The following is a 19,411-nucleotide window of genomic DNA, read 5'->3' as shown; positions in this document are numbered from 1 at the left end:
TGGGTTAAAAATTCAGTTTAAAAAGAACCAGTGCAAAGTCTAGACCTGCAATCTATGTCATGGTTGCATCTGTGTGGTTGCCTGACTGTGTTGCTGGTTCAGCAATTCAAAAGCCAAAAAGGTGATTTTCCTTGCAGAGTTCTGCCTACTCACCCTATAGTCATCATCTTTTAAGTTTAGCACACATGGTATTTCTTACTTTTTCTTTTGTTTTGTGTTTCTTCCATTCTTTCCTTTCACTTCACAGTACACAGTGTGTTGTTTTCTTCTGTGTTTTAGGAGTTGTCCTTTCTCTTCACTCTTTCATATAATTTTTTCACAGAAGTATTTTCCCTCTTGTATGCCTATCTCCATATTCTTTCTCATGCGTCTTGCTCATCTTCTTCTAAAACAGTGACTCATTAGAATAATAGGGAAAGGGCCAGTTTTAGCTGGATTCAAACAACAATTCACAATCTTTAAGCTTATTTAGAAGACTGAATTGTGGTGGCAGTATCGCTATACTTTGGTAGTTTTGTAGACAGGGAGATCTTTGCAAAGAGGATCTTGAACAAACAGAACCTCTCTGGCAATGAATCCATTATACAAGACAGTCACAACTATGACATTAAGCAAATTAATAGATTTTTATCTTGATATTTTTGCTAACAATTATCTGTGAGGAAAGAGTCAACTCCCTGTTTTTGCCTGCAGTGTTATTCCAGTTGCTGAATTCTTCTCCTGAAGTCCTTCATCTCCTTGCTTGTATTAATGGAAGAGCTGCCTGGCTGAGGATGAAGACAGCTCTGGTCTGACTACCCTGATCCAGAGATGAAAATACTCACAATTTCGAGTTACTCAACAAAATCACACCACATAGTTTTTTCTATTTTCTACAGAGCTGACTTTGAGAGTACCAGAAAATAGCTCATGGCTCTCTTGCTATACAACCATTTTAAAGATCTTTGTTTTCCTATTTCACAGAAACTTAACACATTAAATTTTAAAAACAGAACAAATGGAAAAGTGTATATTTGAAAAGTCACATTAGCTACAAGGTCAATTGCTTTTCCACATCAGAAATCAGTACATGGTGTTCACAGATTGCTGTCTTACACAACAAAGAAAAGTCTGCAATTTTCTGAATTAAGCACTTCACTTAGTTCAAACAACCACATTATCATAAAAAGCACTTAGAGGAAATAATGTAAATACCCTCTCTCTCTGAAAAGTGGAAAAATGCACCTTGATTGCTGTGAATGTTGGGGGAATCATTGAATCCTGAAGTGAATAACCCTGGAAATTTATTTAAAAGGTCAGTAATTGAAAAACTGAGCAATGGAAACAAGGAAGGCCTAAAAAGAAGATAAAGGCAGTTTGAGATGGATCTGCGTTGCCTCTCAAGTTCATCTGGGGAGCTGGTCTGGAAGATGCTGCACTGGGTAATGATGGTGAGTTTCATGAAGGAGTGGAAAATGCAAGGAGGATTACCTCAGTTACATGTCCAGAAAGTGTCCTGCTGCAAAAGCTACACATATCATTGTCCAATGTGTTTATAGTTTTCACTGTTCTCTGAAAATATCTAATAAAATAACAAAGTATAAAATGAAAACTTACCTATGACTTTTCCTAGGAAGAGTGCCTTTGGGGAATTGAACTGAATGTCAGATGCTGCTGGCAGGCTGTAACTTGCTGGAGGATAGTGATCAATCTGTGAAAAGAGAAAAGAAGTGATGAATATTTTGATCCTCCTGCTTATAGTGCTACCAAATGAGGCCTACTCTCTGGAGTTTAGGCCAACACTTACAACTCTGTCTGATATGCTCTGCTTCATTTTGCCAAAGGGAAAATAACAGCTAATAATCCTCCTTCCACATCTGCCATCTTTAAGGTACCCAAAGCTTGGAAAGTACAACACTGGATATTTATGCTTTCTGGTTGTTGTAGAATCATTTCAGCTTTTGCTTGCATACTTCCATATAGTTATTTAAAACAACAGAAATAACATCATAATCAACAACAAAACAGCATGTTATGCTAATACGTGATTTTCATTTCAGACCTGTGTTACTGCTAAATCTAGATTTACATTCTTTGCCCATCTGAGAATAGCTGGGAATTTGAGAGTAATGCAGGCATTGTCCATTCTCCTTCTCTCTCTGAAAATTCATAAATTAATAAGACATACATTTTTGCACTTCATGTTTATTATTTTCTTGTTGAAAATGCCGTTCAACTTAATTGTGATGACACCTAGAGAAATCTAAGAAATACATTCTAGAGTAATCAGAGTAGCTAAATAACTTATTCTATAGGAAACTACCTGATATGGCACAGCAATCATTTTATATTAACATGTTTTTTTTCCAGTTTTTGAGTTTTTGATGTAGCAGAAAAATGTGGAGAGAGGAAAAATAACAAATGGCCTATGCTAGTAATAGCACTATTAAGCTAGTTCAGTACAGCCCAATATAGTTTTGATGTTCATAATTTATAAAGGCAATAGGGGTGAGTTTTTACTTATGTTGTTATTTTTTTTTTCTTTAACTGTTTATTGCACAAGCTTAAAGAAAGCAGAACAACAGTTTTTATTTTTTGTTTATATTTTTTACTCTGGTCTTACTTAGGTGGGAAACATTCTTATTTCAGAAGACAAATAGTAATGGCTCAGATCTCAGAGCTGCCATGGTACTTAACAGAAGGGTTATTAAACTGTATATTACAGTATCAACTTTGGAGAGGCATATTAGGGAAAGATGGATGAAAAGACTGATGCACAAAGCCTAATCCTCCAGTCTCTCATATGCCAAGATTTTAACCTCATGTAACTTCTTTACCTGCAGAAGTACTCTTTCTGATATATTCTAATGCACAGGATTTATGTTCTAGATTCTCCTTTCATGTGTATGACAAAATAATCTGCACGCTACCAGGTACTCTGATACTTGTCAACACTGCCAACATTTTCCAAAATCAATCAGGGAACGTTTAAATATTTATTTTTATTGTGACATGTAAGCTGAGTGGTGGGTTTGATTTGATTAGGTACTAGTAAGTCATAATAACTATTACCAATCTGTCAATTCATCTGTCAATGCACTGTGAGTATCCTAGAACCACAGTGACGGTCCAGGTTTCCATTTAAAAAGTAACTATAGGGATAAGTAATAAAGCAGTCATCCCTGCCTGAGAATGCTAATTGTGTCCACAGGATATACCTTAAAATGAAAAGTTAATTTAAATGACAAATCACTGTGAGGTTTTACATGCACAAATACAGTGTTTAGGATGTGGAAAGTCTGGAATTAAAAGAAAATTGGTATGTTAGGTATACAAAGTTTCTTTGCAATACAGGTCACTGGAAGAATACCAAGCTGCCTTCTATCTGTGCAATACAAAAACAGCTTTGAAGTCTAGCTTTCTGTTGTTACAATTGTCTATAATTTAGGTTCAGAATATCTAATATATAGCATAAAGCTTTTTTTTTTTTTTTTTTTTAGGTAATCAAACAAACTACGTATGCTAAGAAGCTCTTCAGAGGTCATGGCAAAAATTCTTTTTTTTTTTTTTTTTTTAGGTAATCAAACAAACTACGTATGCTAAGAAGCTCTTCAGAGGTCATGGCAAAAATTCTTCAGGAAAGAGCATTGTAACTCTCTCTCTCTCCTACCAGACACAATTCTCCAGCTTTTTATTTGCATTTTAAACAAATGAAAAGATACCATTATGCTATAACTGATCACAAAATAATGGCATGATAAGAGGATTGGTCTGAATGTAATGCCTTCAATTATATTATGTTGGCCCACAGTGTCAGAGCTGGATGTTTGTGGTATGCCTGTAGAGGCTGAACCTTCCCATCAATACTCCATTAAATTTTGTTCCCATGTGACAGATAGCAGCAGAGGGGCAGTTGGACAAAATGGCATCTGACAAGGAAGTGGGTATGAAGCAATGTGTATAACTGAACTCATCTGTGTGGAAAAAGTGGCACCCACTGACATTAATGGACTCTTGCTGAATGTTTATGGAGACCCGACAGTGGATTAGCACAGTGAGTTGGTGGGTGGTGCATTTCAGCAGTGGCGACAGAAACATTGAGTCACCTCTGCTGCTGCAGGTTCTTACAAGTGTGACATGCAGTTCATCACTGGTGAAAATGCATAGCTAACGGTGGTGACTGTGCTGAAAAATAATATTTTATAGCTGAGAATGTGCTCTATCAAATAGTGTTATCAAGCTCTCTGTATGTTCTACTTTCCATGGAAATAAATAACAGGCATTAGGTTTCCGTGGAAACAAAAAGGAGGCATTACTTTCAGAGCTACCTACGCATGTGGTCATGTGGTCACCAGTTCTGTGTCTTTCAAAACAGGGATGGTGTCAGGGGTATGGTGGAGGAGCAAAGAGCAGGGTTCTAGGGCAGTACTGGCCTCTCTTTTCTCTCATCTGTTTTTCCTGTTCTGAGAAATCTATGCCTGCAAGAGCACAGAACCCAAGCACAGGAATATCCACATGCATGCATATACACTTAAGTCCTCCAGCGAGATTTCTGTGGCAAATCTTGAAGTGATAGAATGCAGCACGCATTTCCAAATGGGTTCATTTATTAAATGTTTTAAGGGTTTAACAACTCTGTTAACTTTTGGGTTGTACTGGTCATGGGTTAAAATAAATATCCACTTTAAAGTTGTTGATACTTACTTCTTGTCCTTGTCATCAGTAGAGGGCAAGTAATTCTGATTATCAATAGAGCTAACTCCTGCTGCACTGACAGCTCTGGCTTCTGTTATACTAAGGGGGAAGACTGCATATCTTTCCACATCCAACTTTATGGGATATGGGATGCACTCTTCACTCCAGGGACCAGGCATGAAATAGTGCACGACAACACAGCAGTGAGTGAATGGTGAGGTTTCAATACACTTGCTTTAATTGCTTGTCTTTGTTCTAAATTAAATTTTTTTTAACTAGCATCTTTTTTTTTTTTTTTAATAATTTGAAAGAGGATTTTTTGAGGTCAGTGAGTTAAAGAACCACGCTGAGTTCTTTCCAAAGTTGTATCTTACTGCCATCCAGTGGGGTGCTCAAGTAAGCAGCTGGAACTGAGCTATCTGCAATCTTAATACGAAATACAGGGCTATCGGTTTAATATAAGACTCATAATAAAAAAGGAATTACTGGTGCCAAATGATATTTGAAAAAAGATATTACATTATTAAATGAAAATTAAATAGAACCCCTGCATACACAAAATTTAATGTCATGAATTTATATTAAATTACAGTTATTAAGTTACATTTAAGATTTTTCATTGCGGCTATTTAAAAAAGAATTAATTTCTTTTGATCTTAATATAAACACACAATGTGTCTTTGAACACCACATGGATGAAAGTAGATGGTAGTTTCTGAGGAACCTGCAGCTTTAGTTCTCAAGTCACATCACACCAACCACACTGTCTTTATGTGAAATTTCTGGGATTTAAGCAGAAGTTCAATAAAATACTATTTCTTTTCAATTATTGTTCACTTGGATAAAGCTACGAATTTTGACAGTAGTGCTTAGATTAGCAGACATATCAATCTAAGGGCAAATACACTGTCTACCATGTCTTAGAATTCTCAGAAAAATCACATGTAATTATGTAAATATATATATGGTATGTACACAGACACATTTTATTCAGTGCAGGTGTACCTACATCTGTATTGTTGTCAAACCAGTCTGTTTGTATTGTATTAAGCTAAGTTTTGTATTAAGCTAAGTTTTGTATTAAGCTAAGTTTTTTATTTATGCTGAAGTCATTTTATAAGAAAGATTTTCAAAATGATATGCAATAATAATGCTGTAAGGCTTACTCTTGCAACATCTGAAGTCAACAGAGCTTTCTTATTGTCTTTAGTAAGAGCAGAATAATGAAGGGGATCAATTCCAATGCATGTTGACTGCTTCATTACCAATGCATGTTGACTGCTTTAAAAGTAATGTCTCCTATTTTATTATGTTGGCTGCCAATGTCGGAGGTGGATGTTGGTGGTATGACAGTAGTGGTTGAACCTTCCCATCAATATTCCATTAAATTTGGTTGCCATGCCCAGATGATAGAAGGGCAGTTGGATAAAATGGAGTCTGACATGGAAGTGTGTATGAAGAAAGGGTGAGTCATAAAATTCCTCCATGTTGAAAAAAGGCACCTATTGATATTCATGGACCCCTGCTGAATATTTAAGCAGACCCAACAGTGGATGTCAGCATAGTGAGTTAGTGAGTGGTGGGTTTCAGCAGTGGCAACAGAGACAGTGGCTCACCTCCACTGTTGCAGGTTTTTACAAGCGTGGCATGCAGGCTCCCCATCGCTGGTGAAAATGCATAGCTAATGGTGGCGACTATGTTGAAAAATAATGTTCTGTACTCTATCAAATAATGTTATTGAGCTCTCTGTATCTGTTCTGGTTTCCATGGAAATATATGAGGCTTTACTTTTGAAGCAACCTATGTAATATTATCTTCTGTATTAATGCAGTGATATATCAGCTGTATTAGAAAGCTTGTGTAGTGTTGAACAATGGCCTTTTGTGCTAACTGCTGTAATATTGCAGAACAATAAGATGTTTTTTACTCAAAAATACTTACAGATTTAGAATAGACTAAGCATGAGAGCACAAGCTGAAAAAAGACAGTGTGCAGGTTTTTAAACAGAGCTCCTCCTGAGCATGACAGTAGTGTAGGAGGAAGCAGGAGGGTGCCTTTAATGCTCGATCCTTTTTAATACAACAAGAAATGAGTAAATTTGGTTGGCAGTTATGGCAGCTCCTTAGGATGATCAAAGTCTCTCTTACTGCATGCTCCTTCCTTAGTGTGGCACTAGTGCTTCACTGATGTTTTTCTGCCAGAGAAGGTCCTTGACAGAGGTTATTGCAGATCAAATCAGAGTGAGAACTCGGACAAACCAGAGGCTGTAAATAAATTGTAGACCAGATAAAAAGTTAGGACCATAAACTCAGCATTTTTTACTGGCTTGGACCTGCAGCCACACAGCTCATCTGGAACACAGGAGACATATACCTCAATAGCACAGTGCAAGGCAAACTTAAGGTTTGCACTGTGTTTTGAGTTTCTCAGATAGAATTTCTGTAGAGGCATAGGTAATACTGTTTTAGATGCCACTCAAGCCACTTCAAATCTGTTTTGCTGGTTTAATGCACTGACTTAACCTATTGGAATTTTTTAAATGTATAAGTCAGCCAAAGTCTCTTATAATTTTTTCCCAGGGGTTTAAATAAGAAATGTGATTACTAAGGAATACAGACACAGAAGAAAAAAAAAAAAAACAGGATACATTGAAGAAAACATATATATATGTATTTCTGCTTAAATACTCAAGTACCTTATGTGCAGTAAACTGTATTTTTCTGGTCACTGTTATTCTAGTAAATTACATAAAGTGTAATTTGCCTCAATGTAAAAAGCAAAGAAAAATAATCAAAAAACCAAACATTAGACGTTTTGATACATGTTAAATTGAAATTTAGATGTATCAGAAGCACTGATGGGAAAAGGGACGCTATTTAGTCTGGCCACCTTCAGCTGAAATTGATGCTTCTTTCAGATATCTGCAGACCTGCAGACCTTTTATTGCTCTTTATTTATAGATGAGTTGTATCAAATGTTAATGGAATCAATAGCAGGTCATATAACTCTGAGTTATTAAAATTAGAGGTCTATCTCATGTTCCTAAAGATGACTTTCACAGGACATTAATTTGCCCAACATACACTGCCACATAATGGAAAGCACCTATTTCATGTCAAGTTTTGAAGTTTTTAGGTTTAATATTAGAATGAAATAAATAGTGATTCTTTTGTTCTTTCCTTGTTTCTTTAACATGAATAAAAATAGATGCCAAAACAGCAATCAGACAGGCTAAGGAGAGTATACACACATTCACCATTGGAAATACATCATAGAATCACGGAATTGTTTGAGTTGGAAGGGACCCTTAAAGGTCATCTAATCCAACACCCTTGCAATGAACAGAGCTAGAGATTATGTTGCTCAGAATCCCATCCAGCCTGACCTTGAATGTCTCCAGGGATGGGGCATCTACCACATCTCTGAGCAACCTGTTCCAGTGCCTCACCACTCTTATTGTAAAAACTTCTTCCTTACAACAAATCTAAATCTCCCCTATTCTAATTTGAAACCACTTCTCCTTGTCCTATCACAACAGATCCTGCTATAGACTGTCCTCTTTTTTCTTATAGACCTCCTCCTTCAGATACTGAAAGGCTGCTATTGGGCTTCCCAAGAACCTTCTCTTCTCCAGGCTGAAGAACTCCAGCTCTCTCAGCCTGTCCTCATAGGGCAGGTGTTCCAATCCTTGGATCATTTTTGTGGCTCTCCTCTGGACGTGCTCCAACAAGTCTATGTCTCTTCTGTGCTGAGGACTCCACATCTGGACACAGTACTTCAGGTGAGCCCTCATCTGCGCAGAGTAGAGGGGCAGGATCACCTCCCTTGATTTGCTGGCCATGTTTCTTTTGATGCAGCCTGGAACACTGTTGGGAAACATTGCATGCCTGGTAGCGCGTAGCTGACTTTTCTCAAAGATTTACGGTATGACCTTAGATAAGAAGTAAGCTGTGTATGTGTGGAATTTAGTGCTTGTAGTGCTTTAATTAACAGCAGGTGCTGTGCTCGAAAATAGCCTGGGAAATGATATTGTTTTGAGACACTTCTGAGATCTGTGGGGCACCTATCTTGTAAACAAGTATGCTATATAAGGAAGGGCTGCTGCCCTAATAAACGAAGCTATTTGAACTCACACTGAGTTGCTGCTTCCCACGTGGGCGGGCGGGGGTTTGTCTTTTCCCTTTGCCGACTGTCGGGGTGACCCTGTGTCCAAATGTTTTCCTACAGAATACAGTTGGCTTTCTGGGCTGCAAGGGAACACTGCTGGCTCAAGTCCAGCTTACCATCCACCAGTACCCTCAAGTCCTTTTTGGCAGGCTGTTCTCAATCCATTCATCCCCCAGCTTGTATTGATACTGGGGGTTGTCTCAACCCAGGTGCAAGACCTTGCATTTGGCTTTGAGGAACCTCATAAAATTCTCTTGTGCCCAGCACTGGAGTCTGTGTAGGTCTCTCTGGATGGCACTTTGTCCCTCAGGTGTGTTCACTGCACTGCACAGCTTGGTGTCACCTGCTAACTTGTTGAGGGTATGCTCAATCCCACTGCTGATGTAATTGATGAAGATATTAAACAACACCAGTCCCACCACTGACCCCTGAGGGACCCACTTGTCACTGATCTCCAACTGGACACTGGGCCATTGATGACCAGTCTCTGAGTACAAACTTGCAACCAGTTCCTTGTCCATTGAACAGTCCACTCATCAAATCCATACCTTTACAATTTGTAGAGAAGGATGTTATGTTGGACCATGTCAAATGCCTTACTGAAGTCCAGATAGATGACATCAATGGTTCTTCTGTTGTCCACTGATGCAGTTATGCCATTGTACACCACCAGGTAGTTCAGGCAGAACCTGCCCTTGGTGAAGCCATGCTGGTTATCCCATATCACCTCCCTGCTCTGCTCCATGATCTTCCCTGTCACTGAGGTGAGGCTAAAAGGTAGGTTTTTCCCTGGGTCATCCTTTCTACTCTTCTGAAAAATGGGTGTGATATGGCCTTTTTTCCAGTCACCAGGAACTTTATCTGACTGCCATGACTTTTAAAATGTCATTGAGAATGTCTGGGTGACTATGTCAGCCAATTCCCTCAGAAGTCTGGGATGCATCTCATTAGGACCCATATACTTACAGATGTTCAGGTTTCTCATATGGTCACGAATTTGATTTATGCTTACAGTGGGAGGAACATTGCTTCTCCAGCCCCCACCTTCTGAACCGTTCACTCAAGGGCTGTGTGAAGAGCAGTCATTAGTGAAGACTGAGGCAAGAAATTGTACCTCAACCTTCTCCTTGTCCGTTTTTACTATCTTGCCTGTGTTGATCACATGGGGGCGGTATGTCCTCTTGTACATTTTCTGGTCGACGTACCTGTGAAAGCCTTTCTTTTTCTTCTTTGCACACCTTCCCAAACGCAGTTCCAGTTGAGCCTTGGTATTTCCTGACCCCATCTCTTCACAGCATCCTGACCCAACTCCCTAACAGCATTCCTATAATGTTCCCAGGCTATCTATCCCCACTTCCACTATCTGTACATTTTCTCCTTGCTCTTCACTTGTACAGCAAGTCTCAGGTTTGCTTTGATGTTTCTCTTGCCTTCCTTTCCTGACTTGCGACTCTTTGGGATGGAAAGCTTTTGTGCCCTAAGGGAAGCTTCCTTAAAGTTCTGCCAGCTCTACTCTGCTCCTGAGGACAGATTCCCAGGGGATTTTGTTGACAAAATCCCTGTAGAGCTGGAAGTTGGCTTTCCTAAAATCATGCAACCTGATTTTACTCTTTCTTTGTCCTATATCCCTAATGAGCATGAACTCCATCACTGCATGGTCACTACAGCCCAGACTGCTTCCAGTCCTGATCATAGAATCATAGAATTAGCAAGGTTGGAAAAACCTACAAGATCATCCAGTCCAACCATCCACCTACCACCAGTAACCCTGTGGGGGGAGACTTAACAACAAAGAGCTCAACAGACTCTGGTAGAGCTTATCGCTGTGAGGCCTCCGGAGTCTGGAGACAGGGCTAAGGTGTAAACAGAATACTCCTTAGTATGCACAGCTAATGTGGTCACTTCTGGGACAGTTAAGGAACCCTTCGTTTGTTATCTATGTTGTTGTGAAGAACTTAAGGATAATTAACCGTGAGTGGATTTACTGCTTACGAGTGAAGGATATATAAGGTGTGTGTAAAACACAATAAAGAAACTTGCTATTCTGAAGACTTGCTATTCTGATGCCACACTGACTGAGGGAATTCTGTAATGGGACCAAGCGCTGACATAACCCCACTAAACCATGTCTCTCAACACTATATCTAAATGTTTCTTGAACACCTCCAGGGACGGTGACTCAACCACCTCCCTGGACAGCCCATTCCAGCACCTGACCACTCTTTCAGATAAGTAGTATTTCCTATTGTCCAGCCTAAATCTCCCCTGGCACAACTTGAGGCCATTCCCCCTCATCCTGTCACTAGTTACAAGAGAGAAGAGGCTGACCCTCAGCTCACTACAACCTCCCTTCAGGTAGTTATAGAGAGCAATAAGGTCTCCCCTGAGCCTCCTCTTCTCCAGCCTGAACAATCCCAGCTGCCTCAGCTGCTCCTCATAAGGCCTGTGCTCCAGACCCCTCACCAGCTTCGTTGCCCTCCTCTGAACATGCTCCAGGGCCTCAATGTCTTTCTTGCAGTGAGGGGCCCAAAACTGGACACAGTACTCGAGGTGTGGCCTCACCAGGGCTGAGTACAGAGGGACAATGACTTCCCTACTCCTCCTGGCAACATTATTTCTGATACAAGCCAGGATGCCATTGGCCTTCTTGGCCACCTGGGCACACTGCTGGCTCATGCTCAGCCGAGCGTCAACCAACACCCCTAGGTCCGTTTCCTCTACACAGTCTTCCAGCCACTCTGCCCCAAGCCTGTAGCGTTGCCTAGGGTTGTTGTGGCCAAAGTGCAGGACCCGGCACTTGGTCTTGTTGAACCTCATCCCATTGGCTTCAGCCCAGAAATCCAGCCTGTCCAGATCTCTCTGTAGGGCCTTGCCACCCCCAGGCAGATCAGCACTTCCTGCCATCTTGGTATTGTCTGCAAACTTACTGAGGGTGCTCTCAATGCCCTCATCCAGATCAAATGATGTCATTGACTGATGTCACTGAGAAAGATGGTTTTCTGAACACCTCTTTTTTTTTTTTTTTTCTTGGCTCAAAGCTCACTTTGTGAGGCCTTTTTCATGATAAGACTCTAACTGACAACTGTGAATTATTTAGGGGGGTGAGTGGTGGGTGTCACCGTGCCACAGTACTTCTGCTTATGATTGTAAAGATAAGCAGAAGTGGGACAAGCAGACTTTTTTGGGTGTGCAGCTCGAAGGAGCTGACCATTGCAAAAGGTGATAATGCTTGTGCATGGCAATGAGGGCACCACTCCCTGCTGGCTTATCCGTTGGGCTAGGTGTGTCATGCTAACAGAGAGAAAAGAAGAAGAATAAAAGAAAGAAACTGAAAAGTGGGGGATAAAATGTCCCCAATAAACTAAGTTCTTTGGAGGAGAAGAACTCCCAAAGAAAAGAAACCTTTGGTGGAAGAATTCCCTAAGAGAATTCCTTGCTTGCTGTGAAGCTTCCTGGCTTTCTCCAATTCCTGCAGTGATTGGACGAGTTCCTGAGATCTGTGGACACACTAAGAACAACGCTGGACCCACAGTGGTGACTATCTCTGTCTTGCTTTCTACAAAGCAGTCACCAGTCTATCCTTCCTTGTCTCCCTAAGCAACTAGGATTTGATATAAACTGATCAGGCTAACATTTGACCTGTTGTGTGCTAATCTCGCTGTTGGGTATACACATATAAGAGAACCTCCTCTCCCTCCTATAACTGATGTGAGGCAGTCACCAATCAGGTAATTTGCATTGGTGAGCAACAGGTCCTGTATCGCACCCCTCCTGGTGGGGCTCTTTATCACTTGGCTCAGGAAGATCAGTCTCTATTTCTTTATATTTGGAAAGGACATTTAGGGTTAAAGGAATAATGTATCAATTTAAGCTCTGATTTATTCTCAATATATTGCTATATATGATACAGCTATATCAATATAGCTATTATATCGATAGCTTCTTATATTATATGGTCACATTTTTTTTCAGCTCTGAGCTAAGAAAGTTTTCTTGTGACTTCTGATTGCTCACTTTAATGAGACCAAAGCTTAATCTTTAATTACATGTCTATATTTATTGCATTTAAGCTCAAGACTGTATGCAGACTGTGTTCATCTACTTTAACTGCTTATGTTATTGCTATTATGCTTACCATTTATTTTATACTTCAGATTAGTTTTGAATTAACTAAATACAACTTTTTATTTAAGCATCTCAGTGTTTGTAATGTTATCTCTACTTCTGTAGTGCAAAGTAAAAGAAATCAAAATGGAAATAAGAGAACAGACTTGCAAAAATTCTGCTTCTTCCGGGTTTCAGCTGGGTCAGGGGCAAATCTTTCAGTAATTATTTTTCTTGGAACCCGGATATTTCTACTGCTTGCCTCTGGTGAAACTGGAAAATGGAGATCTGTATAAACATATTTTCAAGGCTATTCTGAATCTCATGAGTAGCTGAGACCAGAATACATTTTTAGAATTATCCTGAATCTTATGAACAGTGGAGATCAGGCCAAGATTTCCATGAAGCCTCTGGATTATGTTCACTTTGCATGGCCAACAACTGGTATTAGAATCATAGAATCGCCAAGGTTGGAAAAGACCTCTAGGATCATCTAGTCAAAACACCCTCCTACCACCTATATTTCCCCACTAAACCTTGTAATATTTTGATCATGTTTTATTGTTGTGTGTGGGGGGAGATTTAACAACAAAGAGCCCAACAGACTCTGGTAGATCTTATCGCTATGAGGCCTCCAGAGTCTGGAGACAGGGCTAAGGTGTAAACAGAATACTCTTTAGTATGCACAGCTAATGTGGTCACTTCTGGGACAGTTAAGGAACCCTTCGTTTGTTATCTATGTTGTTGTGAAGAACTTAAGGATAATTAACCGTGAGTGGATTTACTGCTTACGAGTGAAGGATATATAAGGTGTGTGTAAAACACAATAAAGAGAACTTACTATTCTGATGCCACACTGACTGAGAATTCTCTAACGGGACAAGCGCTGACAGTTGTGTAAATCCTCTCTACTACTGTTCTCCAGATTTTTATAGCATGAAAGTGGGAACTGTCAGGTGTCCTTGGATAAGGTCTTCTGAGCATATGTGTTCGGGCTGCTGCTAGTTCTTGAAGTATATGGCTGGGCTTAGGATAGTTGAGTGATGTGGAAATTGCTCAGGTCTAATATTTTTTCAGGAACAAAGAGGACATTAGAAGCTATAACTCATAACTAGAAATAGCTTTAAAGAAGATATGAAGAATTGGAGATCTGTTGAAATATGTGAGAGTATTTAGTATGGAAATGGAGAGGCTCGATCTAATTGTGTTGAGCATCAACTTTACTCCAGTAAAAAATAAAGCACATAATATGTTTTTTTGTTTGTTTGTTTATTTGTTTGTTTTACAACATGCTGATGTGGCTTTTGTTTGAGGAAACAAAAAGTAACCTTTGAAGCCTACTGAAGTCAGTGGAAGTACTTTCATTGACAGTGAGCTTTGGGTCAGAACCTATTGTCTGAGACTTGTAAGGAATGCATTGTCTCAAATTAACACGAGACAATCAGCAACACTTTGTGGACAGTTTTACATTCAAAAGTATTCCTTTGGACAGAGCCAGAAGATGTTTGCTTTTGAATGGGAAAGCTCAGGAGTGTTTTCTGACTGAAGACTCAGCCAGGGAGCAAATATGTTCAGTTTGATATAGGAAAGCTGGGAGATGACACCACTGTATCCTGTGAAGGCAAGATACAAGCTGGTGTCTCCCTACTTCCTCATCTCTGCTGATTTAAATTTGTAAGACCTGGAGGATGGAAACAGAAGAGTTCCTGATGAGATCCCTGAAGCCAGAAGCTCTGACTCCAAGGAGCAGTATTGACCACTCTGAACTATAAGTAAGAGAATGTGTACATTCGTCATTGTCATCAACTGATGATCACACCTTTGGATGACCCGTCACTACCAAAGATCTGCACCCCCTGACACTAAGACATCACTGGATTGAGGAGTGCTGAACTACTTTGCTATGCTGTGTTTGTATATCTGTCTGTCTCTCTTTCCCCATTTTCTATCTTTTCCCTTTATCTTCTTTTATTCATTCACGCTTTGTAGTGTCCATTGCCTAGATATTGTCTTGGAACTTTTAGCATACGAATAACTCCTGTGCCCAAATACTCTTACCTGTAATGCTTATTTATATTTATTAGCAAATAAGCCAATTTTACCTCCAAGTAGAGTATTAGTTGTTTTATGTTTTATAAATTTACACTATAAATTGATTTATGTTATTCCTCTGAGTCTTGGATGACTCCATGGCAGTAGCAATCCCTGCTGACTAGGGGAGGCATGACTCAGGAGACAGAAAAAGATTCACCTCCCTCAAAACCAACTGAGTGGGATAAGACACCTGTGCTAGGGAGTTTTTTTTTAATCTATGACCTTCTTAAAAGTAAAATTACTGATGAGTGAATCACCCATGAAAACTTGGTATAGAATGATATGGTTTTTATGATATGAAAAATACTCTGCAGTATGAAGCCTTCTAATGAAGTCAAACAAAATAATGCTTGCCTTCCAAAAACTAAAGCTCAGCTCTTGAAATGTCATTTACTGGGATAATGCATTCTACATCTGTCATTCTGGGCTTTTTCTTGTTCACAGGTGAATTAATGAAGCCTTCAAGGTATATTGTGGTGTATGGGAACTGCTGAGTCATGGCCTGAACCACTGATTGAGCACCTGGAGGAAAGACCCTGTCAGCCCTGGGAGTACAGGTGAAGGCAATTCACCTGTGTGACCAGAAGCCTGGCTCCACCCCTCTTAGGCCTCCTTTAAGTGCTGACTTCCACTGAGGAAGGATCTTTTTCTGCAGATCCCTCCTTCGTGGGAGCCTTTTCCTGCGAACCCTATATCTTCTGATCTGGGTGAGCAATCTATTTTCCTTCCGTTGTTGCGCCTTGCTATTGTGCCGGTCCTTCCACCTCTTTGTAACACCTTTTCCATCGCGTTTGTCCTTCTGATTGCTACATGTGGTTACTAGTATTTGGTTTTTTAGTTGATGTGAAAGAGAGGAATTAATAGCCAATCTCAGTTCTGTGCCTTTCATTTCAACAGAGAATATGCAGATCTTTGTCTTGGAATTTATGTCACTTTTCTTTCCTGGTACCCAAATCAACCACATATCTTTAATCTTATACTTGAGAAATGACTGGCATCATAAATAAGGTCTTGTTATTTAATGTATGACTAAATATTTATTTGTCTGCAGTCAATGAATTAGAAAATTGAAATGGAAAATCCTTTTGAGAGGTCTTTGCTGCTACCTTTTGTCTCGACTGTCTTGGGATATAAGGAAGAGGGATATGAGTCTATTGAATATAATTCACTGAACAAATTTTTGTTCTTGTGATATGTTGTGGATATACAATATTGTAGATGCATTTATTTTGAAGCTCAACTTGATATAGGTTGGCTTAGCAACAGGGATCTATATATTAGTTTAAGGAGCAATACATTAATTTAGTAAAAGGAATCAGTGTGTGCTAGTTCTAAAACTTTCCAGTTTAGCTTTGCTTGGTATGTGAACAGCTTTGTTTTTCTCAATGAGCTTGCTTCACAGAAGCACTGAAGTCACAATAAGACTACTTTTATCCTCTAGTCCACTAGGTGCAAGGACTTTTTCTTGAGTTCCACATAAATTGTTTTGAGTTATAGCGCACCAAGAAGGAAAGTTGTTCATTATGGCATAACAAGCAATGGGAATTTGACAAATTGTGGAAAAACAGCTAAAGGTCAGCCAAAAGTCCCTGTGATGAAGCTGATGGAGAAATAAAAGGGAGGAAGCAGGCGGTTGTATGACCAGCTTAGATGCAACTGCACATGCTCAGAAGGACATTAGCAAATATTAATGAGTTCTCTGGAAAAAAAAAAAGTATGCCAATGCATTGCATATGTATGTCTTAACTGTTTAAATGTAGAACCTGAACTGTGAGAGCGTGCGTGCACTTGATTTATTGAGTCACTCCTCACGTACTTTGAGGAATAAAGGAATGCCACTTTCTAACATCAGATTGAAGTTAGAGAGTTTTCTTCCCAGATTTCAGATGACAAACTCAAATTCCAATTGACCAGAGAGTAACTCTGACTTTACATAATAATCAGTTATCTCCTAGCTTCCAGCACTGGATGACGTCTCGTATTGTTTAATAATGATTTTTTTTACAATGAGAATTGTGAAAAGACTCTGGTTCACATAGTTCATATGGTAGCAATTTATTGCCTGACTGCAGGTTTATTAAATCTCTCTGTCACTACAAGGTTATTATAGCAGTTAGATATAGACAGATATTTTAGGCATGAACTTGCTGTTGTGACTTCAGAAATATTGAGTGCTCTTGGTTTGAAGTTCTGATGAGAAATAAATCCTTCTTGTGACGTTTTTATACCATGTGGAAGTGTGAGCAACAGCACCTGGCAAGCAAGCTGTCTTCTTTAAATGTAAAAAGCCAGCTGCTCTTCAGGTTGGAGAAGAATTTAGCAGGAAATAGAAGTCTACTTAAATGTTTGTTGCTTAGATCTGCAAAAGAAAAACCATACTTTATGATCTGTCCTCTGGACACTGGGAAAACTATATTTCTATCATATGTATTTTATATTTGAAAGTGGTACTCATTTTCAAGTGAACAGTCTACTTAACCGATTCATCACTGTTCCTATCTCATTTATGTAACCAGACAAGTAACAAAATCAACCTCTTATGGAAAATAAACAGAACTGGATGGAAAGCTCTTTCAGGATACAGTAAGGGTGGTATTTCTGGATTTTTCTTTATATGGGTTCCCTACTTTCCCTATTCTTGTATGTGCATCAAATGGAGTCTAGTTTAATAAGATTCAAATGGATCTGCTTTCTGATTACATAAAACTATGTTCTAAGCAGACTGATTAAATTAAGAGATGTTTTCCTCAGCAGAGGAAAATAAACTCCAAAATAAATGTTTCTTGCTCTTGAAAGCCCTAGGTGACAACTGCCTCATAATACACTAGGAAGAAAAATTATCAGACTTTAAATGTAGGTGAGATGATGCAAGACTGGTATAATTAACTGACTATGTGTTTTCTGACTGTGCAAGATATTTCATCTGATTTCTTCAGCAAATCATAAAATCACTAAGGTTGAAAAAGACCTCTAAGATCATCTGGTCCAACCATCAACTATCAATAATTTACTTAGTCTTGCAACTGTCTAAATCAGCCACATATGTCTTCATAGTATATGTGCCACACATCTTCCAAATATGAGCCTTTAATAACAGAAAGCAACTGAACTGCAGGTCGTCTTTAGTTTCCATTAAGCAGTGAGAGGAAAAAAAAAAATTGAAATGCTTCAGCATGCAAGAAAGATTTATATATCAAAGTACAGCTCCCAGCCTCCCAAAATCTGAAAAGCTGTTATAAATATCACCAATATATTTTTTCAGTATATATTTATTTTTATAAATTTTCTAGTTTTCTGATAATTCTACTCCAATACATCTAGCATTAATTTTAGCTGACAGCCTCAGTCAAATGACATTATAATCCACTGAAAAGATTTCCTTTTAGTGCCTGGAAAAAAAATAACTTTCAGGGATCTATTTTAATCTGTAGGTAGATTATACTGTGACAGCTACAGCTTTGGCTTGGTTCCCAAGGAGACTTCCTCTATTTATATTTCATTTGTTATTGGTTTTTGATTTCCTTCTTATGAACGGCCAAATCATATTAATCCATCCAATCTACCTGACTCTTCTGCCAACAAAACTGTTCTCATACCCTGCTGCAGTCTCCATGTTTGTCGATGGGACAGTGAGGGAATGAAAACAGTTCTGTAACGACCATACAGAAAACGCTGTCTAGAAACATTGATTTCTTTTTGCAGAGCTCTCCTCAGTTATTTAAATACTATGATATTTTCTCCAAGATTTGTGAACTGATACAAAGAGAGAAAGTTCCTGCCAGTGCAGTACTGAAAACTAAGTAGGCCAAAAGTACATGTGCCATCAATAATACTCTCCTGTCCTAGACTCCTGCCACATAAACACTGAAGCATCTGCTCATCTTTGCTTGTGTGAACAGCTCTTCTATTTCACTGGGCAGTAGGGTAAATTTACGTTTTAAGACATTCTTATTTGCAGACTCAGATTTTAAGGCATGGTATTTACTTGTCTGTGTGTCAGCATCTACTGCCATTTAAGATGCTGTAGGTTATCCCTCCTGGTTTTCAGCTACTGTTCCAGAATAGTGCAGGTTTATACTAAGTTTCAGGTTACTTCCCACTCAGAAGTTTCTGATATCCTTGAGCATATACAATGACCTGTATGTTATCCTAGCTGTCATCACACTAGAACAAGGACTTGAACAAATATGACTCAATGCAATTGAGAGAATAGCTTTTGTTAACTCCTAGGAGTGAGATTTCCAAGCAGAATACCATGTACTGTATTTTTATTTACTAAATTGTACTGATACCTTCAGGGGAAAGGATGTCATCAAATTACAAAATGTTACAAGCTATAAGCAATAAACTAGATGGAACCAAAACATGTTTA

General features: G+C 39.0%; 1 protein-coding gene and 2 long non-coding RNA genes across 35 annotated transcripts in view; 2 read left to right on the top strand and 1 right to left on the bottom strand.

Annotated features, from left to right (window-relative positions):
• LOC110390793 overlaps positions 1-8,306 on the top strand; it is a 63,318-nt gene extending 55,012 nt beyond the window's left edge. For 22 of the 33 annotated variants that reach the window (XR_002433880.1, XR_002433881.1, XR_002433862.1 and 19 more), the window contains 3 exons: positions 694-1,430; positions 3,557-4,888; positions 8,247-8,306. This is a non-coding gene — a long non-coding RNA (uncharacterized LOC110390793). The remainder of the gene's footprint in view (positions 1-693; positions 1,431-3,556; positions 4,889-8,246) is intronic. The other 11 variants (XR_002433866.1, XR_002433857.1, XR_002433867.1 and 8 more) reach the window with 2 other exon arrangements.
• CNTNAP2 (contactin associated protein-like 2) overlaps positions 1-19,411 on the bottom strand; it is a 435,310-nt gene that overhangs the window by 64,719 nt on the left and 351,180 nt on the right. The window contains exon 13 of the mRNA XM_021382279.1: positions 1,597-1,690. Coding sequence (XP_021237954.1) covers positions 1,597-1,690 — 94 coding nt within the window. The remainder of the gene's footprint in view (positions 1-1,596; positions 1,691-19,411) is intronic.
• On the top strand, positions 8,393-19,405 carry LOC110390795. The gene is made up of 3 exons (XR_002433886.1): positions 8,393-8,455; positions 9,515-9,618; positions 15,484-19,405. It is a non-coding gene; the product is annotated as an uncharacterized LOC110390795 (long non-coding RNA).

Source organism: Numida meleagris, unplaced genomic scaffold, assembly GCF_002078875.1.
Source record: "Numida meleagris isolate 19003 breed g44 Domestic line unplaced genomic scaffold, NumMel1.0 unplaced_Scaffold202, whole genome shotgun sequence".
Classification (NCBI taxonomy): domain Eukaryota; kingdom Metazoa; phylum Chordata; class Aves; order Galliformes; family Numididae; genus Numida; species Numida meleagris.
The sequence above is the reverse complement of the archived record's forward strand: the minus strand, read 5'-3'. Positions and strand labels throughout refer to the sequence as shown.